The sequence below is a fragment of the Molothrus aeneus genome, chromosome 7 (assembly GCF_037042795.1).
Source record: "Molothrus aeneus isolate 106 chromosome 7, BPBGC_Maene_1.0, whole genome shotgun sequence".
Classification (NCBI taxonomy): Eukaryota; Metazoa; Chordata; class Aves; order Passeriformes; family Icteridae; genus Molothrus; species Molothrus aeneus.
Window position 1 is genome coordinate 14,755,581 of NC_089652.1, and position 24,711 is coordinate 14,780,291.

The following is a 24,711-nucleotide window of genomic DNA, read 5'->3' on the forward strand; positions in this document are numbered from 1 at the left end:
TCTTTTTTTCTGTGGGATGTTAAAAACTGAGGATTCACTGGTGTATAATGCTGAAATAAGGAAGTACAAAGACAGCCTTTATCTTACTGTTGCATCCTTCTCTCTCCGGACTTCCCATTATGAAAAGGTCTTTATGTGATCTGAACTATTACTTTGTAAAAAAATTAGACATAATGGTTCTTTCTGGTGTGAAAAATGTCAAGCAGTATGTTGCTGATGCCAGAAAAAAGTTTGTTAGGCTTCCTAATGCAATTAATCTTTGATCTCAGAAATGGTACATGAATACTGTTTCACTCTGTTAGAAAAGCAGAAACAATGTTGGTCTGACATCTAAAGACAAGTATAAGATGAAATCTTTGTCTTGTTCTGTTCTTATACTTGCACTGCTACTTTTTTGTCTTATATACTTGTCATAGCACTTAGATAACCTACATTTCTTCTTCTTTATCTATTTTTCTTCTGTTTGCCTCATGGTTTAATATAACTTCCCACACCAACAAGCTGGTTATGAAATTCAGAACATCAGGTACAAAGTTCTCAGTTAACTTCTAGCTGCTTTTTTATACAAGGTGAGTATATATTAGAACTGTCTTAGAAATTATGTTATCCCTTACTGCTCAGTTTCTCTGGTTTTCTTTATCAAGACTTCCAAGACACAGGGAAAGTGATATTAAAAAAAATGTTCCTGTGTACATAAAAATTGTGTAAACCTCTGCTAATTTTAGCAACCCTCTTGAGCAATCAGCCTCTCTAGCCCCAGAAGCTCTTTTTTCTTCAGAGCTCATTAGTCATATAACTTGGTCAAGTTTTAACCGGTTTGGAAAAATGCCATAGCATAGCAAAGTTCAGGGTGAGGAAATTTTACTCTGAGCACAGCATTTACATGGCACTTGAGCAAGATTTTAGCACTGGACATCTGCAGAGGGGATGTTTCTTTCCCTGCTCTGTTTTGTTCTTGGCTGCAGCTTACATTTTGAGCCCAGAAGTGGTCTCACTTTCCCTGAGAGTGAGTTGGCGCTGTAACTTTTTACTTCTGACTGTGTGCTCTTCTGTGAGTGGGTTTGTGGAGAACTCCTTTAGTGGCCAATTGAATGGGAGAAGGAATGACACTTTACCCAAGTGGGAGGTGCTGGAAAGCATTGCTGCTCAGGGTCCTGTGTCACCAAGCAGAGCCATGTCAGACACCTGCTTTTGAAATGTCATGAGGACTCATAAACTGCTTGCAGCTTCCCAGGGACAGTCTCACTCCTGAACTGTGTAACTTTAAAATACCCATACTGTTGACAGAAAAGGATCACTTGGTAATTTGAGAGCTTTAGACTTCCTCCTAAAAATCCCCATAGCCAATAATTTTTTTCATGAAACTGCATTGTTTAGCTTCAGTTACATTCACTAGTATACTTCTATCTTCACAGAATGCAATTCAAACTTTTTTAATATATCTAACGTTTTTGCAAAATTATTTTCTCTATGTAATGCAATCTTTCACTGAAAATTTTGTTGTATAACTATAGGAAAGCATAATTTCTAAAATTCTATGAATAATGCAGCAATGATTCAGACAGATTTTAAACTCTGTAATGGCTGATCAGTGTTTAGGAATAGACCTATTTTCTAGTACTGCAATGATAAGCAGATTTCAGTTTAAGATAGGCCACAGGGACCAATCAATGTTTTCCAAATTTGAGGATCAATATGTAAAACGTAATTTAGGTACTGGGAAGGTTTTTGGTATGCAAAATGAAAAAAAATTTGTGCTGCCAGTTTTCCCCATCAGTTTAATACTCCACTCAACATTTAAGGTGCTTAAAAGCCAAAACATGGAGAACATCTTGCTGAAATTAAGGTTAAAATTCAAAATATGTTAAGAAAGGGCCTTTTCAGCTGCCCTTAGACTTCAGATTCTGTAGCAATTCCCTGAAGTGTGGAGATTTGAACAGACTAATTCTGAATCTGGTATAATTGTGCATATTCCAACATGTACAGAACTGCACCAAAAGTCCAGGCAGTACTTGGGGTTATGATGCAGCTTTGTCTTAAAAAGGGTGAGACTCTGCCATTCTGTCCTGAAAGCTCAGATCTGCAATTAAGGTTTTGAAGGAATCCTGTGTGGGGTGGGATGATTTGATTCCACCTCTTTGGGATAGCTAGTAGTGGAAAGTTTCTGTACAGTAAAAATAGCCATAGTCAGGGTAGCTTCCCAAGTTGATCTCTTTAGTTTGAGATGAAAATACTTTTTTTCTCTGCTGGCATCTGCTGTTATAATATTTTATAAATATCAAGAAACATTTTCTTGTTGCTATGGTCCTTGTGTCAGTAGTGTTTAGCAAAAGGAAATTATTTTATTGTTTTCTTTGTGGAGTGGTTCAAAATGATTGCTAGAAAAACCTCTTTTAGACAATGATTAGCTGGAATGACTCCATGCTGTTCTATATCTACACATCTTTCCAGCATGAATTAGTTATTTTCTTTATAGCTGGTGTAGTTCAGTGGGATAAACTGGCAAATGCATTGTCATATCTAGATTTACCATTTCCTATTGTTTGGTATGCCATATTCTTTCTTTTCTAGTTACATGCAAGTACCTGGCAGTTGGAGTTTTTCTCAGTTAACCACAACTTTTGTCTTCAAATGACTTTTTTACCTTACCACTTACTCTTCTGTACATGATTATCAAAAGTATAACACCTCCTAGAGGATGGATTGAATACATCCAAATTGTGATGAAATAGGCAATGGGCTCTGATAAAAGGAGCCTAATTAGTCTGAAACTAAAAGTCTGTATTTATTCTATTCTTTGTTCTTCACTTTGGGGGTAGTCTTGCCTTTCTGACATTGTTAGGTATCAATCTCATGTTATTATGAAGTACATCATCACCCTTGTGATTGTGGCAATTTCAGTCCCTCTTCGATGCTGATGGCAGTTCTAGATCAGTCTCCTCTCTTTGCAAAAATTAGCACATTAGTTTTGTAGCTAAGTTGTTTCCTAAGGAGTTCTTAAAAGCTTCTGTTTGTTTCATGAATGTTACTGCTCCATTTCAATTCATGCTTTTCAATACCAGCTAATTCATTCCAAATAAAGAAGTTAAAAGTCACTAAGCCTTAAAATCTGTAATCTCTTTCTTCAGTTGTGCTGATTGCCCTCTGATACTGTATGAGCTATGTGCAATTGCTGTTTTCAGAAAATGTATTCCAATTGTCATGGCTCTCTATAGTAATCTTTTCTTTCCTGAAGTACTGCAATTAAATACTAAGAAGTTATTAAAGAATCACTTTCAAAGGGAAGTAAGACTGAAGAAAATCTCAAAACTGGTTTGTACCGACCGTTCTTTGCTCATTCTACATCTGTTTTTTCCCCCCTGTGTGTGAAATAATTATCTTTTAGCTCAAATTACCAGTGAATTACTGCTGACCAGTTTAAACATACCTGGAGAAAGATGTAGATGCCAACTGAGCATCTGTCTTACAAAGCAGGTCAAGATGTTTAATCACCCTGCCTTGAACCACTTTTGTTTCATTTCATTCACTGATATGCAGTACACTTTCTACTGAACATTTGGCTTCTTCCTGATTGACGGCTGTCTGTTTTGAAACTTTGGTTCTAAAGCCTCTTTCCAGGTCCAACTGCTCAAGACACACTCTGTTTACCTCATTCTGTTTTTTCTGCTTAGGGTGCACTAGCAAGTTTACATCTGCAGGTTTTTTTCAGATTATCCATAACACATTTCTCATGTATTATGTATCTTGGCAATTACTCGTTTTTTGCTCTCTCTCCATCTTCTTGAATTTGTCAGATTGCTTGGTTCACTGAATTAAGTGAATGATTCTATGATTCTAAATTGCATGTAAAGTCATATTCAAAGTAAACTTAAAGATAGATGTGCTTAACAAGGGCGCCTGAACATCTAAATTTTGTGGACTGCAGTGAGGTCCAGCATGGGTGCAGATTTCAAGCATCTCCCTTCACAAATCCAACTTTACCTGGCACTGAATTGGTCTGTGAACACCCACAGAGTTGTAACAGGCTTTTGGTGCTGGTTGCCTCTAGTAAGGGGCAGTATTGAACAATCAAATGTGATAAGGTCTTAACCTGTTATAGGTAGACTTGCAGATATATATCTATTTGTGCCCTGAGCACAAACAAATAAAAGGTTCTTTTTCTCCTTGCTAAACTTAAAGTTGATACTTGAAGGGCACATAAATGAATATACACATTTTAGTAATTATATAAACAAGCCTGAAATATAGTAAATCAGATATTGCAAAAGATACTAAAGTAAAAATAAAGGGGAAAATGTTTCCTGTTTGGTCTCCTTATATAGGTCATCTAAGTAAGCACTGTTAATGTATCAAACCCAGCTCTTTTGCCTACTTAATTGAGTCAGTGCCAATACACTGTGTAGACCATATGCATAACTTTATAAAGTTGCTATTCCTCAATTATGTAACTGTACTAATTTTGTTAATATATTCTGTGGAGAATCCAATAGTCCAAGATTACTGTAACATCAATATTTTTCCATTGGCAGATTGCTGGAGACCTATGTATTTAAATAAAGTCAGTGGACTTTAATAAGACCAAATATTTCTTCTTCCTCTGCTGTGCTTCCTATTGAATAATAAATCAGCTATTTGGGCATTGCAAGAAAGTGGGAAACTCTACTTGTGCAAAAGAGGATTGTGTACTACAAATGAAAATATAATAGACAATAGGGAGGGCAAAAGAAGAACACTAACTAGCAAACCATTCCTTTTCTGCAAGGGTGGAATTTGAGTGATGAGATGTCTCTGCTATCTTAGGTTCTGTTCACAAAGCACCCTGTAGCACTCGAGTCCACTGGCAGGCAGTTCTTCAGTTGTTTAACTGTTATTTACAGTGCTGTTGAACCCTGTCTTACCCAGCAAATAAATGCAATGTTTTACCTGCTTAAAATTAAACACGTATTAGTGCTTGGCAGAGCAGGGCCAGGGCATACAGCATGCAAATATAATACCTGCTGTCACTAATTACAATAAACCTGTCTTATCTTTTTGAGGATCTGTTTTGTTTTGTTTTTTCCCCTTATGTTTTCAGATTTCTTAATTGGTCCACGGCTCTCCTGCAGTTCCACCGCAGGGAGGTTTGTGTTGTCACGTTTGGAAGCATGGGTATTAGTTTGACAAGTCACCCTGCAGGTCTCTTGATACTTTCTTATTTTCCATGTGTCATGAATTAGATGTTTTGAAGATTAATTTCAAACAAAACAGCAAACAGTGTATTTAATTTCCCTTCAGGAGCAGAGAATGTCTTTAAAATAAAGCTCTTATTCTCCTCATCAAAACCTGCATGATCCCTTTCCTCTTCTTATAGCTAATTAACTGGTGGAGCTGCAGGATTTTCCCAGTTTCAAGGTAAGTTTTTTTCATTGCAACTGTTTGATTTTAGCATAACTGTAAAGGTCTATCAGTAGTCAATATTGAAAAGACAATCTGATTTCTTTACTGGTGCATATATTTTAAAATTATTTATTTGCATTGATATTACTACTGGAGTGAATTACATCTAGATGAAAAAAAATCTTAGTATAAATTTTCATTAAGTGTAGCTTCTTATCTGAGGAGTATGTGTCACTGGGAGAGTTTTCTTATCACCATAATGAAGGGTGAAGAAGTTAATTATTCCTGTTTTAATGTATCTCCATATTAGCTAATAAAAGTGTGTGTTGACTTTAGTATGGAGATTTTAAGCTGAAATCTAAAAATAACAGAAAAAACTGTGGACAAAGTGCAAAAAAGATTTTTTTTTTTAAGGAGGAAGATAGACTGTAACACCAACTTGCTGGGACTGTAGCACAAATGATGAGTTTAGGTGGGGTGAGAACTGGAAGTGGAAAGAAGAAAACTGAAGGATAATTTTTCATTTCAGATACTAGCCCTCTTGACTGGCCTTGCTTTCTAAGGTAGCTGCTCACAGTTTAGTGTTCTGTATCTTTTGACCTGCTTGTGATGCAGGACAGAGGTCAGTGTGTCTGGGCAGGCAGGGCTGGCTGTAGCTGCAGGAGCTGGGGAGGCACTGCCTTGGCCCTCTCATTCTCAGCCTCATGTGCCCTGCACTGAGCCAGAGGAAGGATGTAGGCTCAGGTACTTCGTTCTCTGAGCCTTATTCACAGAAGCTAAAGGGAGGAAAGGTCTCTCCTTTCCCAGTGTTTCCACGAGGGCTTTTTGCTCATGTTTTCCAGACAACTTAAAAGTCGCTCTTTTGTTTTAGATGGTTTGTTTCTGTCTCCCTAGGGAACTACAGGACATGTTCTGGTGAATTTCTTGGATTTCAAATGCCTTATCTGTTTTTTTTGTTTCCTGCTCTTTAACTTTCAGAGATACAGTTTCATCCTTCAGTGTCTTCTCTGGTGGTTTGCTCTATCAATTCTCAGGACAAACCTTTGGAGCAAAGGCTGCTGTGTTTGTCTTTTGCTTAAGCCATGCTGGGTGCTTCTGCTCTTGGAATTTCTATTGTAGTAGTGGCAGGGTCCTTCAGGGAGCAGAGGTTTTACAATTTTCCTTTGTGGAGTTCTGGTGCCATTGGCAGGTGTATCTCCATTTACAGGGTTACTGTTTGGGCAGTTTGCACCTTCCTTCCTGGAGGATATTGCCTTCTCATTATAGTGTTCTCCAGTAAATCAGAGCAATGTATCTTCAACTACTGAATTCCTTCTGAGGGAGAGAGAACAGCTTGCAAACACCACTTTTTTTCATTGTAGAATTGGACAACAAGAGCTGGAAATACTTGTTGAAGCCCTTAAAATTCCACGCTGTCCCCGGAGGTTTATGTGGTTTCTATAAATACTTAATTTCTTTGCTTTTCTTCAGATATTTGGCAGTTAGAAGGCAGGGAAGAGCCCAGATTAGTGTGAGATGTTCTTATTAATTATTCCATGGAAGAATATTTATGCTCTTTCCTACAAACTTTGGTTGGACTCCATGCAAAACAGGAGTGGAAACTTTGGAAGGTTTTAAGTTGTTCAAAGGTACTACTGCTGCATTTGACCAAATAAATGCCTTACAGTTGTTGAAAATACATATTTGTATTTCTTCATTTTTGTCTTAATGTTTGAAAATTGTAAGTGATTTTACTCATCCAGTGACTGCTTTTCAGAAATTATTAGTAAATTTTATGGGATTGAGTCTTAAATGTCTGAGTCTGGAAGAATTCAGTGAAAGTCTGGAATCTAATAGCAGTTTAAAATTGTGTATGTCTTAAATCTATGGAAGCAAATGAAATGTACTGTTTAATTATCCACCTGAAATCAGCATGCAAAAGATGCAACTCAAACTGGTTTATAGATCTCATAGGGTGTAATTTATCTCTATAACATGCATAAAGGTTGCCATAGAGGAAAAAAATTGATTAGGAAATTCTGAAATGTTCATATTATCTCAAAGCTGTGAGCCCCTTCTTTTATTTTCCTTTGAGAACCTGAGAACTTAGTAATAATATCCATTTCTGCCAGTTGCATCAGACAGGAATGCTCATTATCTCACTCTATTGCAGAATTTAACACAGGTAAAGCTGTTTAGTTAAAACCATACCAAAATATTCCTCCCTCACCCTTAGTCTCCTTCCAGTCACCATCTGAGGACTCTCATCCTTACTTTTCCAATGTGGACCCAAAGCTCCTTTTCCCAGCTACTGGCAGTGGCACCAGTAGCTAACAAAGCTGACACATTTACTCCCTCTTGGCACGCTCCTCTTGCCTGGCTTCTTACACCGCTCTTAGTCTGATTGAAACAAACGTGATCACTGAGACAAGTCTGTGGTATATTTGATTATTTGGCTGCTGCTTCAGAAATGAAGATTTTTTACTCACCAACCAAGACAGGTGCTGTTTTTAGAGAGGAGAAGTGCTCTGCAAACTCAAGTCTGTGACTGAGCAAGCAGCAGGGAAATCCCCTCCTTTGCCCTCTCCCAGCCCTGACTTGGGCTGTACAGAGAGGTTCTCAGGTTTGCACTTGGAAGGCAGAGCAGGCAATCTGCTGCATGGCTCATGTACTGATTAGTCCTCAACCCTTTTGCTGTTTGTATGCACTTAATTGTTTTGTTGCTGGCAGACACACAGAGTTCAGCATCAGATTTTGACACACACATGCTGCTGTCCCGGAGGACTTGCAGAGTGGGCTGTCTTGCAGCTGCTGCATTTTCCACCAGTAAAATTGACAGTTACCTACTGAGTGGAGTTGCTAGGAGAAGGTGAACAGTCATCATTACAGCATATTCCTTCAATAACAACCTGTAGCGCTCGCTGATTTCTCTTCTGCAGGGATTTAGACGTGTCTTTGCTACTGACTTAGCATTTGTGCAGTCATATTTTTATTGACAGGCTGGTAGATATTTATTCAATAAGAAACAACTCAGGATCAGCTAAAGAGAGGAAAGCTCTGGCATTTGAACATACACTCTTTTTGTAGGGTGATGTGGCTGATACTGGCACCTACCATCTGCTTTCCTATTGCAGCCTGTTTCTCCAACCTGCAAAGCAGAAACCAGCCTTTCTTTCCTTCTGGATTGTTAAAGCCATTCACATTTATACTGCATGGCAATGAATTATAGTCCGTTTTAAGGACTCTTTTGTGCTTCTGTGTGTATTTCTACAGCAGAAAAAGTGCATGAGAAAGGAGCTTGAGCAGTCAGTAGTATAAGTAGCTGGCTCTCCCTTATGGATTAGACTTGTGAGGTCAGAGGAGCTGTGTGTACTTGCTCTGTGCTTGGGGGGGAAGAGTGGATTTGTCTGTCAAAGTGAATAGCGATTCAGGCAGGATCGTCCCTCAGCTGTTGTAATTCTGATGTGTTTTGCTATGACAGCAGCTACTGTCTAACATGCGTGGATCTTCTGAAATTTGTAGTGGACTAAGGACTGCTTTTACTTGCTGCTGAGCCTGACTGTAACTGTATCGCTGTAGGACAATAACGATGGGGGCTCGAGCAACAGAAACAACTCGGGAACTGGAAAGCGCCTCTGTACAGTACCAAATAGGAGGACATGCAGAGAAAATGTGGCAACGACTCAAAGGAATGTGAGTAGCTTGTCTCCTTGGCTTTTGTTCTGTTCCTTGGGAAAGATAATTTTCTTCTGTTTGTTAAAATGTCTAATTAGCAAACGGGAGAGTTATCTTTAAGCTGTGAACAGTATTTGCTCCCACAATAGAGTTCATCGTTCTGCTTTACGATGGTACTTAGATTAATGTCTGACTCTCTATTAGGTTCAGTCATCTCATTTAAAAGATGTATAATAAGTGAGAGTTATTATCCAAATTGAAATGCAGGTAAGTCCTTCCAAGTTAGCACTTCCATATCTCCGATATGATTTTGTAAATGTTATCTTCAGAATCAGCATTTCTGGAGCTGTTTCATCATTTTTGTCAGTATGTATGGGTAAGTATATTATTGCAATTCTATAGGAAGAACTAATACTTTCTCTTTAAGAATGAAGGTAAATAAGTCAATATTAAAATGTGCTTACCTATTAGGAAGCTGCTCTGTCTGGTTTTTGTCAATTATTTTGGTGTTCAATAATGCTAGAAACTATTTCAAGGAGTATTTGAGGGAATCACTGTGTACCTGCTGTGTCTAATTCACTGCTCTCAAATGCAATTTTCATTTCAGTGCAAATGATCGGTAAATAAACATCTGCAACCTGTCAGAGTAAACTCTATCAAACTAGTGCATTCTGAACCCCTCAAATGTCAACATCTCCTTTTCAGTATTCGCTAGGTTTTTGATCTGAAAGCTGATGTCAGGATGTTACAAATAAATGCATGTTACACTTGTTGAAGCAAAGAAATGGCACTGGTTATTTTTGCTGGGAAGATTTGTAATCCTGGGTTTCTGAAGGTATTCCACAGATGCTAAATAGTGCCTCAGCTGTTGGAGGTAAACAGGTTGTTTAAGTGTGGAGGATTAGATGTGTCAGCTATGACACTGCCTGTTTCCCTTGTGCATTGGGTAGAGACTCAAAGTGGCTGTGGGGAAGGGGATTTCCACCATTGCTTTCTTTAAGGAGAAATTGGTTTGCTTGATTGGAAAGTCACTTTTCAGGTGTGGCCAGGGATTTATCATAACTTCTCTGTGAGATGCGTTTGAATATTTGCTCCGAATCCTATCATCACTTTGTTTAACACATTTTGGGAAAAATGTCCCCATAAAATCTCCAAAGTGTACACAGCAGAGCAAATATTTTGATTATTTGATGATGACACACATTTTGCCCCTGAATTTCTGCTGCCAAAGACCTCCATCAATTTGTGTAGATTTCCATTTGTGTAGGGTCTTAGCTGCTGTTTTTGCTCTGTAAGTTCTCTGTTACTACTTCACTCTTGGGTTAAAGCGTTTCCTTTCAGCTGCCTCTGGAATGGTACCATTAAACAAACTAATGCAAATAACTAAACATTGGTGACACAGTACAAGACCTCCAGGAAAAAAGGTTTATGCTTTTTTAGGAGTAGTTAAGATGATATTTGGAATTTGTGGTGTATCAATATAAAATGGAACTTTCCTGTTTGGAAACGACGCACCTTTCACAGACAACCTCATGAATGTTGTGACAAGATGATGCTAAAATAAATATGTGTGTTTAAAAGCAGGTTATATTATTAGATATGTGCTCAGCTGACTGTTTTTCAGACTTACCAATGGTTCCATTTTAATTATTCACTAGTCAGTTGGAAATCACTGACTAGTCGATATTATGAACATTGTATGGGGAAATTTCAAAGAATTGAAATTTTCAGAGTAGATATCTGGGCTCACTTTATACTATAAGCATCAATCATTAAGGAAAAGGATTCATTTTTTTTTCGTGGGCAGATATCAAAGTAGAAGCATGTTTGTATATGGTAGGGGAGAGGGACAGATAAGTGGAACTGCCAGATAATCTGACTTGGGAAGAATTCTTTTATAAACAGTCAGGAGAATTGTTTCATCTTAGAGATGGGAACTGTTAATGTAACTACATACGATGACAAATTATTGAGCTTTTAAAGTAGTGTGCAGTAGTATATTTACAATGAAGTCAGGACTTTGTGGTTTGAATCGTGAAGCTAAATCTGTTCTTGCTGATGGAGTCCATAGACCTACATAATGTTCATGTGATTTCAACGCAGTTTTACAGTATTTTTTTGCCAGTCAAGAGTGCTGATTATCTTCTTGCAAGCAGGTCATTATTTCTGAAAGAACATTGGATTTAACTTAGGTAACTATCTGAATAGTGTTCAAAAGCTTTACAATAGACCCTTATTTAAAATCAGCTTTAATTTCCTGTTAGCATTACATCTTTTTTCATAATAGACTTTTAATTAAAAATTTGGCAGCAGAAGTCCATTTAACCTTGTATGTCTTGGAGTATTTTTGTTGTTAGCTTGTTGGCTTTTTTTCATTCATTTTTATGAAATACAGGCTATTGTAGAAGATAGGTGAGTTGAATGCACTTAAAGCTAAATGAAAATCCTTATTTGAATGCCCAATAAGAAAAGCTGTCCACTGTGGAAGCTTGAATGAAAGGGCTTTTTATAGGTTTTCTATTCTATAGGCTTTCATAGTTCTTGCTAGCCTAAGTGTTGCAATAAAGACTGGGATGTTTGGAATAAAATTAAAATGATATATAACTTTTATTTGGTTTATGGTGCTTTACAGCCAAGTTCTTACTTTCATATGGCAAGTAAAAATCCCACTCTGTTTTCCTTACACTGGAATTGCAGCAGTGCTGCAACCAAGGACATTATCTGTCAGAGAAGATATTTGAATTTCATAACTCGATCCTTAGCATTGGTGCTGATTTTATTGATGCCTGAATATATAAAACACAAGCTCAGTGAAACAAGATGTGTGAAAGAGTCATGTAAATTTGTCTTGACTGTAGTTTTTGGTTTTTGAATTGAGATATTTTCAGTAGGCAAACTGCAAGCTACTAATGTTTTGTAGTTCATGGAGAAAGAAAAAAAACAAATAACAAAGAGCAGCTAAATAACTCATATAATAGTGTGGCTTTTATAATTCTCTGCTATGCAGAAGAATAAAAACAAAAGCCATTCAAGCCACTGCAGGAAATCCAGCTGCCAGTTCTTACCTGCTGAAGAGAGGTAAAATCAGCAAGAACTGCTAACTCTTGTATCTGAGTATAAAACCTCAGTCTCCTTAAGTCAAGTTTACACTCATTGCTTAATATTAACTGCTGCTGGCGACCCGTGGGGGTGTGGCAATTGCAAGGCGTTTTGAGCTACGGTTGTGGTGAGCCTGATACCCCCTCCTATCTACCTAAGTAAGGTGTCCAGGGCATCTACACTGGAGCATGGATACTTGCATGTATATATACCTAGCAAAAACTAACAGTAAGGTTAGGACTAAGTCTTTTGTCCTTGGGTATGTGTGGCAGCCATCTTGACATCCTCAGTGTCATGCTTTTTATAAGCTACAAGGACGTAAAATTTTGGTGTGGGGTTGGTTGATGGTGTATTATTATGGTTTATATTTTTGTTTGGATTTTGGAGAGGGACCAGTTTTGGGGTTAATTTTATGTTTGTTTGGGGGTGGTTGGGGGGGGTGATGATGGTGGAGAGGGAGGGAGAGTGTTGTATATCTTCCACTTCAAAAAAACACCTTGTCACAGCCCAGCCAAGGGGCTCCTTTTCAGCCTGTTTAAATGCCACCAGTTACACCTTTTCTCCCCCACCAACATTTATTCTCTATTGGATTGAATCTTTCTTTAGACAGTAAATAAACTGCCAGCTTAAATGTATTGTGGTGTCAATAGATCCAGATGATTTGCTGCCTAGGACAGTTTGTCTTCTGCTGCTGATAGAGCATGCTAGGGAGAAAAGAAAAGCTGCTTTTTAAAAGCATTTTGATTTGGAATTCAGAGAACCAGGTTTAAAGCAGATGTCTTCATGCTTACTGGCCTTGCAGTGTTTGGTATTCTTCTTAATCTGCACATAGACTTGACATAACTCTGGATTGTTCCTCGGAGTGTGAAATCATGCGCTGTCTTTTAAGGTCTGTTTTGTCTTTTTGCCACTTCACTCAATGCCAGTGCAAAACAGCCAGACATTCCCCCCCACCAACTTTTTTTATTTTGCAAGTAGACATCTTAGGCACCTTTGCAAGTAGGTTCTGCTATCGTCAAAACTGCTGGACATAGTATTAGGGGTGGGCTCCCTTTCTGAGCTTTGAATTCATTAGTGAGTAATTAACTTGATTTTCATAAATATCTGTATTTGCTAGAACTGTCTCTAATTGGCCAGAAAAATGTCTGAATGGGAAAAGTTAAAGTCCAAGGTTCCAGGAATTTGGGGACTGGAAATTGACATGTGGTTAGTATAGACTACTTTATGAAATTTTTACTGCTTTAAAATGAGAGTGTGTTATTGCCATCACTGGTTAAAACTGATTTGTGTCAACTTGTACGGCAAAAGTGATTTGGAAAACAGTCATAAGCTTCTTTCTTTACCTTGTTCCCTTTCTTTTCCTCAACATTCAACATTAAGAAACCCTGATTTCTGCAGGAAGGAAAGCCTAAACTGTTTTAGGTACTAAAAGGGACTGACATGTACACCCAGTTTGTTGATCCTGCAATGCTGCAGTGACAAATTGTATGCATACACATTTTGTTGAGACAAAAAGGGGCCTTAGTCACTGATTTGGGGAAATTGGGCTTGATGTCAAAGAAAGTAGAAAAATGGCTTCCTGTGTACCTGCTGAATTATCAGAAGATAGATTTCTTTTAAAGACATTGAATAGAATCCAGATTAGCAGCCTAGTTAGGTCTAAAACAGACTAGAATGGGTAATTTTATTTAGAGAACAGTCATTCCTTCACTAGGTCCATGGATATTGGTAGAGCAGCAGTAGAATAGTTTCCAGATATGACACAAGTCTTTCTTTTTTCAAGCTACTTGTTTACAATTTATTTTATACTGTGTTTCATGTTTGCTTATTGCCCTTGTTTCTGTGGTCTATTTATCTCAACTATGGTAGCTCAGTAAAGCTTGACTGAAGAGATTATCAAAGCAGAACATATTATGATACAAAAATTTATAAATTTGTGAGTACTGAACTAACAAAAAGAGGAGAAGAGATAGAATTACAGGTGCATACCTATGGTAAAAAGTAGTAAGACAGATTTTCACTTACTGCTAACTACAGGAACAAATCAGGAACAAATGGGTATATAGTTCAAGTAGTTTTTACTGTAATGTTACCTATTTTTACTTTCTTGTAATATGAAAACTTTCCTATGAAGTCATAAGCTCTTAAAAGTAATCAAAATGACAGGTATTTTAAGGGGACTTTAAGTAAAATTAAAGTTTATTTCAGAAATGCTCTGAACAGAAAATGGAAGGTATATGATGATATACCTGTTGATTGATATGCATTTCATTACTGCTATAATTACCTAAGAATAGTTTAATTATAAATGATGATCAGCTTCTTTTGCTTTTGAAAGCAAAATGTGTTTCTGCACCTGAGTAGTCAGGTAAACAATTTATAATTATAACTTTGTGGTTTATAAACATGTATCTAATTAAACATAATATGAAAAATTTCAAATTTTCAATAAGTCTAGATTTTAAGCTACTTAACATTAGCAATTTAAAGAACTTTTGTATCCAGTCATATTATTTTGCTGTTAGAAAGGTATTTCCATTAGTATCATATAGATAACAGGCATAGAATTAATATTCAGGTTTATACTAAGTTTTTCTTTCAATTTCTGGCATGGTCCAATGCTGTTGATGGTTAGAATAAATGCTGATCTTCCAGTTTACTGTGAGTAGGTGAATTGCTGTGCCTATAGGAAGCTGTACTAGAAATGATTGCAAATTGAAGGAGTGGTGCACAAACCATAATCTGCCTATGGTACCAGTAAGAACAGCAGCAGTGTTTTTACAGGTGTTTCTCAATAATACAATAAAATACTGAGATTCCCCATTAGAGCTTTAAGTGAACGTGTTTATACATCCCTCGCATGTGTGTCCAATTAAAATTAAGTATTATATCTAAGGACAATGGAAATGAGATTAAAGATAACATTTTGTGAAGCTGACTACTAAACTGCAATTAAATCTATATATTCTGGATTTTATTTTAGCTTAGACATCTGACTCTACTTATGCTACATCTGAGACTTCTAAAATTTCCTAAAAGATACTTTCTGAGGCTATTCACCTTATAAGTGTTCTATTCAGATCTCTGCTTAGAAAGAGATTGTATATAGCTGACTACACAAGTAATGACTTTCCTCTTGAGCTCCTGCCAACTCCTTGTGCAGGGGTCCTTGATTGCTGACCAATTTTTATAAACATTTCTTTACAAACTTCATTCTCTAATTTAGCTGTTGCCCACTGAAGCCTCCACAGTTTCTCAGAGCTATGGGTCAAAACCTCAGAGCTCCTATTGCCCTCCCACATGTAACTCCTAGGTTCTGCTCCACCTCCACAACAGAGTGAAGTCAAAATATCTGGATAGGAGAAAAAAAGGCCTTTTGTATTGCTAATTATATAGAGTTAGAAAAATGCAAATGCCTAAATACTGAAATTACATAGTTACCAGTGGAAGCTATAATAAAAATAGGCATTCACTTCATACATCTAAAAGAGAAACATAACCTCAGGTTTATCAAAATTGTGCCTGACAGAATTTCTCCTGTAAGATGTCAAAATAATCCTTTAGGAGTGAACCCATTTAGTACTGTTCCATTTTGTTTGTGTTTTCTCTCTGATCTGGCTCACTCCTGGTAAAATCTCTGGAGGAGGGCTAGAACAAAACAGTTGCAATTATTTCTACTGCCATTTACTGGAGACTATTTGACAAATAAGACTGCAAAAAAGGTGAAAGACCTACTCTGGTAGCAAGTCCTCCAGTACTACTGTATTGTATCTAACATGAAAGGTTTATTTTTGTCAAAACCCCCTCCCGACATTCAAAGCCTTCCAAAAGGAAGGGAAATAACCAACTAACCAACCAGCTAAGGGGTAAATGGGCTAAGCTTGACCCACAGACTGCACAGTGACAGAGTTCTTTACACCTTCTCAGACAACAGCAGGTATTTGGATTGCTTTTTTTCCTTTACTGCCTTCCCATGACAAAATGTGACTAAATGGAGAGAAAATTGCACTCTGCTGTGGTTAAGGGAAGCTAAACAGAAATTGAGTACATCTCTTACAAAGTTACAGCTGACAATGAAATGACTCAGTTTTCACAGTCCATAAAGCTTTGCAATTAGTCAGGCAGTGCTGCAGACTGAAGAAGCCAGCCTTCTCCCTGACCTCTCTTTTCTCTTACAAAGCTGCTTAGATTTGTAAAGAACTACTACATGCAGTTTCTGTTAAAGGCTGCAGCTGGTCACAGCATAGATGCACATTTCCTGAATACATATATGCAAGGAATAGTGATTTTAAAGGAATATGTGACCTAAAAGCTTCTGTGATTCTGATTTTTGGCCAGCATATGTAATTTTATTTGTGGAGTCAAATGCTGTTAGCATGATACAGTATTTATTCCTGTGGATTCTGCTAGAAATGTGATTTCCAAAGTGGTTGGTTTTCTGCAAATGGAGTGAGTTTTTCAGATACAATATCCCTAAAAGGTGACCATTTTCTGCAGGTACTGTGGATTAAGTTGTCTCCCGCAATACATTCTTGATTCCCAACTCTCATTCTCTCATTGCTTTCTCCATGCTCTTTTTTTTTTTAGCTGTTCTAGTGTGACTGGTTCTGATACCACCCAGGGATTTCTTCTGTGGTAAAAACAGCAATAGCTTTTTTTCTTTTTTTTTTCTTAAATTTTATTGGTTCCTTGGCTGGATTCCCTCTATGTTTTCATACCTAGTTGCATCCTTACAATGGAGAGAGTTGTCTGAGGCTGGGACTACCTGAAGTTAAAGGAGATGGTCTCATTTGAGCAGCTCTCTAAGAAAACACTCATGGTCTTGCATCTGTTATGTTTTAAGTCCTTGGTTCTCTGGTATTGTAAATCCCATCCTAGAGTACCTAGTATTGTATCAAAACATGACAGAAAATGTTGATCCAATGTGAGCTTCTTCTGAGGGTTCAATTTTGTTCTGGTATTTTTGAAAGGCTAACTTTGAACTAGCAGGTTTTATGAAGATCAAGCAGTGCCCACGTCACTGCAGAGTTATGATGCACAGATAACATCTGTGCTTTTGTAGCCTACAAATAGCTGGCCTGAAAGAGAAGGCAAGGATAAACATCCGTGTTGTGTGCTTGGGCTAATTCAGGACAATTGCAACCATTTATTTGCACCTCAGCTGAATCAGTGAAATACTGCTGGGTAACCTATAACCAGCAGTTACAGAACTGTATTCTAAACCCCCCTGAGCCTATTGTTTGCCTTGGCTATAAAGCCCTTTGCCACTGCTGGCAATATCTTGTGGATCTGCAAATCAAAAAAAAAAAGCTGAAAAGTGCTTTATTAGAATTTTTATTCTTGAAGTGAATGATCTCAGAATGAGTACTCATTAGCTGCAATTGTGCTGCTTATGGTCTGTACACGAAGCTGGACTGTAATGAGATTTAGTATGGGTTATTTTGAATGAGTAAGAGAAGTGTGCTCATCTGAGTCAGTGTCGTGAAATGACAAAAAGCATTCTCAAGTTGCTTGTCTCTTTGACAATTTTATGCAAATATGTCTGATTTTAGATGTTCCAGAAAAGAGAGCATACCTTGACGTATCATGTGCTGGAAAACATTAAAATAACATGGATGTTAAAGCTTTGCTTGTTTCAGGATTAGCCGCTCTATAAATATCACTCCAATGTTAAAAAAAAAGAAAAGTACTTTTTCTTGTCTTCACTGTCTCATGTTTGTAGTCATTATCATTTAGCATTTTTGCATGATTGTGTTGCTATGTGTTTAGTAAGTTTCTCAGAATAAGAGACGGTTGAATTCCAGCCATTCAACCCTCCAAGCATAATGCAGATATTATTTGAAGCAGTGTTATTTATCTAGGAGCAACCTCAAGGAAGATGTTTGTCTGTACAAGTGCTTATGCTCCTTTATCTATTGTTTGACATTGGCTGCAGTTTGTTTGACCCAACCGTTCTCCAGACTTTTGGCGCCCCAGGAAAACAAGTAGCTTCCATAAATATTATGGAGACGTTTAATTGTTGTGAATTTCTCTGATAAATAGTGTTTGAAGGCAGCTACATTTGAATTGTTCACTGTTAGTGTAATTTATGCCAGAGTAAAGAACAAACTGCTGGGTAGAATTTACTTCTTTCTTCAATTGTTCTACAATATAGAACTGTTCTGCCTGGGAAATTTGAAATTAAATTATTTTTTCTTCCTTCTATGTTGTCTGCAGAATTTATTAAAGAATTAACACCTAACATCATGCTTACCTGCTGTTATATATTTTGTATTTTTATTTACTGTGTTTTGAATAGTTTATTTTTTTATTTGTTTTTATTTTGCAATATATTGGACACCTCTTAGTATAATTCTGTAGCTTTCTTTTGCCATTTTTACTAAAGACTTGATGAAGGTTTGAGTATTTTTCTTCTAAACTGAAGATTTTTTTATTTATATCACTGTATTTCCTAATCTCAAATACATTCACTTAAGAGAACTCAGATACCGTTTGGCAGAAATGCCAAATATACCAGGCCCAGTTGGAGCTGCAAATTGTTGTCCCTTTTGGCAATTCCTTTATATCTTCAGTGTGTGATTTGCTGATGCACAGGTAACTGCACTGCAAAAAGCATTACACCATTGGCATTAATTTCCATTAGGGTGGGCTGGAATGCAGAATTCCTGCTCTGAAGAATACATAAAAAAACCTTGGAAAAGGCCACCAAGATTAAAAGCTCAGAAGAGTGAGTAATCTGAAATGCCTTTAAAAAACTTTAAATTAGTATCTCTTTCTGACTTTTCAACTTCCAAACCCTTAAACTGAAGTGGCAGACACCTGATTATTTGAAAGCCGCTTGTCCTAGTCCCTGTGCTGCAAAGGTATCCTGGTCTCTGAGAAATCTAGAGAAATAGTTACCTACAGTCAGGAAATCTCTGAGATAGATATAATTTTATAAGCAAAGTAAGTTGTGCATGAAATCTGAACTTTTCCATTGAAGAAGTTAAATTATAAAATTACTGACCGACTCTGATTTACTTGCTTCTCTTTCATAGAAAAGTGCTGACATATCAGAGAAAGTTCTATGTTTCAATAGCTACCAAGACATGCTCACCAGCGTAATTCAGTTCAAGCTCACAGGCCAGGTTTATGGGATAAATCTGTAACAGTCAATGGCAGTAAGAGACAGATAACCTTTTCCCTGGCATATGCTGCTGTGACAAGAAATCCCTATTTTAGTATTGTATCTTTCTTGATACATGAATGAAGACATTATGGGTCTTCATTCTAAATAATTGGAACAAAGATGAGACTTCAAATTAATTTACTTGTGAGTATTTGAAATTTGTCTCCATCTCTTAATGCAATGCATGTATTTTGTGCCTTTACCACATTTTATATATATGGCTCATTACTATACTACGTTGGGAAGTGTTGAGTCCTTGTTTCTGTCCTGAAGACTCCTCAAAACTGCCAAACTATCTTGATTTATTGAGTGAAATAGTGAAATAGTACATTTGCCTCTGGAAGGAAAACTGCAAGCATTGAATGATAGTATTAGAGTAGTGCGCATCTATGTAAAAGGAGTGAAAAAAGTTATAATCTTCAAAATAAGTTTATTTCTACTGCATCTGATTGGTATAGATTTTGTTCTTAACTTAAAATGTGAGAAATAGAAAATTTGGCTTATTTTGACCTTTTGATTTTGAAGTTCCTTTCTAAGCAGATTGATTTAATACTGCTTGTTTCTCTAAAATATTAAAAAAATATTTGTCAAAGACATGTCAAAATGAAGAGTGGTAATAACATACACATGAAAATAGATAGCGATAATTGTGAGGAAGCTTTGCCTTCAAGAGGGAAATATTTGATTCTATTTTTAGTTATTTTCTTGGGTAGTTCAGTTAGCCATTTTCTGCTTTGTGTGAGCTATACTACAAAAAGGGATTCCTTCTCCACTTGATTGATAGAAAGTCTCTAGTGTTCCAGAAACATTTAAATGTGTAATGTTTAGAAGTAACTAGGCATGAAAGTGTTAAAATGTTTTGTTTCCATACACTCATAAACCTATATGGGTAATTGTATTCCTGGCTTTGTAGTTAAAAAAAAAAAGCATGATGCATACCTAGAGACTTCTTGGTAAGAAATAAAAAATTGGCAATATGTTTCCATGAAAGAGAAATTACATTTCCAAGAATGCCAAATGGACAACTCATGAACACTTGGGGCTTAGACCTTATGATCCTTAATTTTAGTTTAATATACCAAACCTTTCCCTTTTCCTTCACCACTGATGTACTGAATGTGGTTCATATGCTGTATGGAAGTGAACATTATCTAGAAGAAAAATGGTTTGCATTTATAGCAGATAGGGACAAAACATTTTAAATCTGATCATACAAAAACTGCAAATCTGTTTCTAGAGCTGGATACAAGGTAAACACAGGATATGAGAATCCCAAATGATTACAGGATTTGTGAGAGTTTATAGCTCCATCCAAACTTTGAGTTGCTTCTGCCACTGTGAGAGCCCAAACCAAAGTTTGTGTTAAAACAAGTGGAGCCTTTTAGAAGACTAAATTGTGACAGATGTAATACAATTTGGTCATTATGTCTACTGATATAAAAAGAAAAAATAAGTATGGTACTAGAATTCTTAAAGAAAATCTTGCTTTGATTTAATGCTTTAACAAGAGCAAACATGCCCTAAGATTTTAATATTATCAATTCCTGAAAAAAATAGTCAGCTCTGGTGGACATAAAACCATATGGAGCCAGCTCTGTCATCTATTTTCCTGTCTTGACTTACAATCAGCTTTGACCAGATAAATTCTTGATACAGGTGAGAGTCAGCCTTGTCTTAGAATGAGGTCATATTTAGCCTTCTAGTACTGTGTTCATCTTCTGTGTAAGACAAAGAGCTGCATCCAAAATGCTGTGTTTGTGATATGAAAGTATCCTTATGTTCCTGCGGAAATTCAAAGCAAAATGTGGAGTGGAGAATGAGTAGCTGAAAGTATATAATTTTCTATGAGTTTTAACTAAGACTATTTAGTTTAAAAGTTCGGAATATTCTCATCATCAGTTTAGTCTTAAAATCATCTTGGTTTCAGTTCAATCCTAAAATCATCTTGGTTTAAGAGAGAAGGACTCAGGAGTTGCAGAATTCAGGAATTGTGTTACAATTTGGGGAAACATGGTTATTAACAGTATTTAATTTTTAAATGCTTTTCAATGTTTATATATCAAATGCAATCTCAAATGCATTTTTAGGGTGAATGATCAAGGGAATAACGTGAAACTTTTTGCTTCAATTTTTATATCAGCTTTGATAGAGGAAGGCGAAGAATCTCAGGAAAAGGAAGAATTCATAGTGGTGTTAGAGATTAACTGTATTCTTTTCATTCCCAGTAATGAAAAATGGTATTGCAACTTTACATATGGTGACTGAATTGAAATAGACTCAAAAAATCCTCTGTAAAGCTCTATAATGGCAGTGTAAAGTGACAACAGATGTGATTTCTCACACTAAAATACATTCTTATCATTTGACAATGATTCTCATTATGACGATACTCCTGGCATGGAACTAAAATTTTTCTGCATTGTACAAGTTATATAAAAATCTGTCTTTAGCTGGCAACCATGCCTTACTGAAGTTGCCAGAGTACCACATGTATGGGATAGATTCTAGCTTTCTATATGGGTGTGATTACAAAAATCTACATATGATGCTTCACTTCTGAAAATTAGTTGATTTTTCACAAAAGGGCTGCTGCATAATGTAATTCTGAATCTCAGCAAGAAGTGCTTCATGGCCCGGCTATGGCTCTATTTGCTCAGTCATCTGCTTTTATTCAGTCTATTATGATCTAATAATATTTAAATGCACTCCAGTTCCTGGCTGTATTGGGGTTTTGTGGTTTAGTCTGAAAATCCTTTAGATTTACAAGACTGCAGTTCAGAGATGTAAGAAAATTTCAAGTTCCAACAATCAATTTTTCCTTTAGGTACAATGTATTTTTCAAGCTGAAATGAACAGCATGACAATGGTTTGGGGTTTTTGAATGAATAATAGAAAAGATATAAAGTAGTTTTTGAGGAATTAAGATAATAATGTTCAAGTTGTGCCTGTAGACCATAGAACTTCAGCCTGTGATTTCTCAATCCAGTCAGTAATCAAATAAAATTAGCCTGGTTCTGGTCTCACTTAAACCAGCATAATTGGACACTATTGAATTACAACACAATAAATGAGACCTGAAAACAGATTTACTTTATTGTGACAAAAGAGCACAGCATTTCATGGATGCAGTGGAATTTGGCTAAGGTAATTCGTTTTTATGAACACTGGGCTATGTCAACCATGTTATAGTTTTCAGTTTTAATTCTTATTGGATATGATTCTTATTTTCTTAATTGGTAAGTGAAGAAATCACCTGATAGAAGGATTCCCTGAATTACCTTTTTTTTCCCTTTTTTTTTTCCCCTTCTCCCAAGGGAAAGAAACATGTTTACCTCCCTTTGTCTATCACTTGGCTGCAGCTATAGTAGTAACACAGAAACAGATTGCACTGAATTTGCTATTTATTGCTCTGATTTTGGATTTTTGCCACTCTCACTAATGAGCTGTGTTTTTGCAGATAGACAAATTAAGGATGGGCTCCTCAGCTCACATGCATTCAATTGTATCCCAGTTTGTCATTAAATTTATTTTTAACAATAAAATCAGCAGATTTTAATTTGTATTACGATTATCACAAATAGATCTCACCACATTTAATGGAACTGTGAAGCTTTGACAATGCAGATGAGGGGAGTTAGACCTTGAAAGAAAAAAACAGTTGCACAGCATCATCTAAAATTTTATTTTGGCAGTTTTTCTGTAGTGATTTGGGGAATGGGAACAGCGGAAAAGGGAGGGGCCAATTTTATCTAATAACATCCTCACTCAAACCAAATAATTACATTGCGTTCCTTTCTATTAGCATGGCAGGCACAAGACTGGACAGTATATGGTATAGAAGTAGAAGTATCCACCACATTAAGTGATGAAGTCTTAAATGTTGTACTTGCGTTTTTACGGGTAGCTGAAGGATTCTCTGTATACACTTATCACTTCTAAAAGTGTTTAATGAAAGTTAGAAGTTTTGTTTTTTCTTTGTTGAGTTGCCTCAGAGGAAAATGTCAGAAGCACAAAAGCCTTTGTTGCTTCACTTCATGATTAAATACAGCCTTCCCTATTGAAAGAACTCTCTTATTTTGCATTATTATCCTGTTACAAAATGTCATTCCCATCACAAATATTTCAGTTTCCCCATTCTTCCCTTCATAATTAACACTGAAAGCCTAATGTTGTGAGGCTAGAAGCTGCCATTTCTTCATGTGCAAAGATTTAAGCTCAGCAATTGCATATGTAAAAGAGGTGTTTTACTCAGTAAACTATCACATTACCAAAAGTACACTACCAATAAGCAAATGTAGGGTACTATTTTTAATTTAAATTTTATTGTCCATAAGGCATCAAGACCTACACAGGTAATTACAACTACCCAGATTGCCTTATCTTTGTAAATGGATTATGAGACTGAAAATGAGGAAAGGTGTTATCTGGGAAATACTATATTTCCAATTATAGTGAAGTGACTATACAATTGTAACGCTTCAAGCCTTTGTACTTCAATGGAAGGTAGCTTTCATTCTGTTCACATTAACACTTTCCTAAAAGATTAAGTAATCTTAAAAAGGTCACATTTATACTGTGGGAAAAATTAACACCAGAAATTATCCCACTCATCTGTAGCAGCTTCAGTTCATGGCTTTGAATCCAGTGACATGTGCTTGCTTCAATAGTCAAGCTATTTGCTTCTCACTTACTTCCACAATCTTTTTTGGCAAGAAGAGTTACCTTTAATCCAGATTGTTTGTAGGAATTCATGTAATTTCAAGGATCTGCCTTATTAGCATGGTTAAATGGATAATGGATGTGGCATGGAATAGGAATGAACTATCAGAGCTGGGGTGTTAGTATTAATTCACAGTCATAACTGGTGTACTGAGAAATGAAATCCCTAAATTGTGTCAAAAAGATTTTCCCTCAGTGAAGCTGAAAAACACAAGGAAATGTTATGCCAGTACTGTTCACGGCAAAGCCAGTGCTGAAGCACTGTTAACAAAACCATGAGATTGCTTCCCTCCCCCAGCACAACTGGAACAATGGAAAACACAGAATCAAAGATGCAGTGCTTTATATTTGCTTGGCACCATGCTAACTTAATCAAGAATGAACTTGCTCAAGGATTTTTTCCATAGAAATAGGACAACAAGCTGTTCTGGTACCACTCCCAGAGTGTGACTCACAAAGAGAAAGCAGCAGAGAAAGACAGTGTTTTTTTTTTCCTTTCATGAAACCACTCACTTCCCTCCAAGGTTATACACTTGTTTTGTTTTCAAATGTGTTACTTTGATTCTTTTCCTACTGATGTTTGAAAAATTAGTCTTAAACATAGATTATGTCAGTGTTGATGGAGAGGTTGTCATCCCTCTCCATTTTTTCTGAAAGATGGATGCTACATTCTGTGTTTAGTCACTTCAATGCAA

At 36.6% G+C, this 24,711-nt stretch overlaps 1 protein-coding gene across 5 annotated transcripts in view; it reads left to right on the top strand.

Moving 5' to 3' along the window:
* Positions 1–24,711, top strand: part of PDE1A (phosphodiesterase 1A) — a 201,061-nt gene that overhangs the window by 48,177 nt on the left and 128,173 nt on the right. For 3 of the 5 annotated variants that reach the window (XM_066553501.1, XM_066553503.1, XM_066553502.1), the window contains exon 1: positions 8,715–9,048. In XM_066553501.1, the coding sequence (XP_066409598.1) occupies positions 8,945–9,048 (104 nt within the window). In that variant the 5' untranslated portion in view covers positions 8,715–8,944. The other 2 variants (XM_066553499.1, XM_066553500.1) reach the window with 2 other exon arrangements.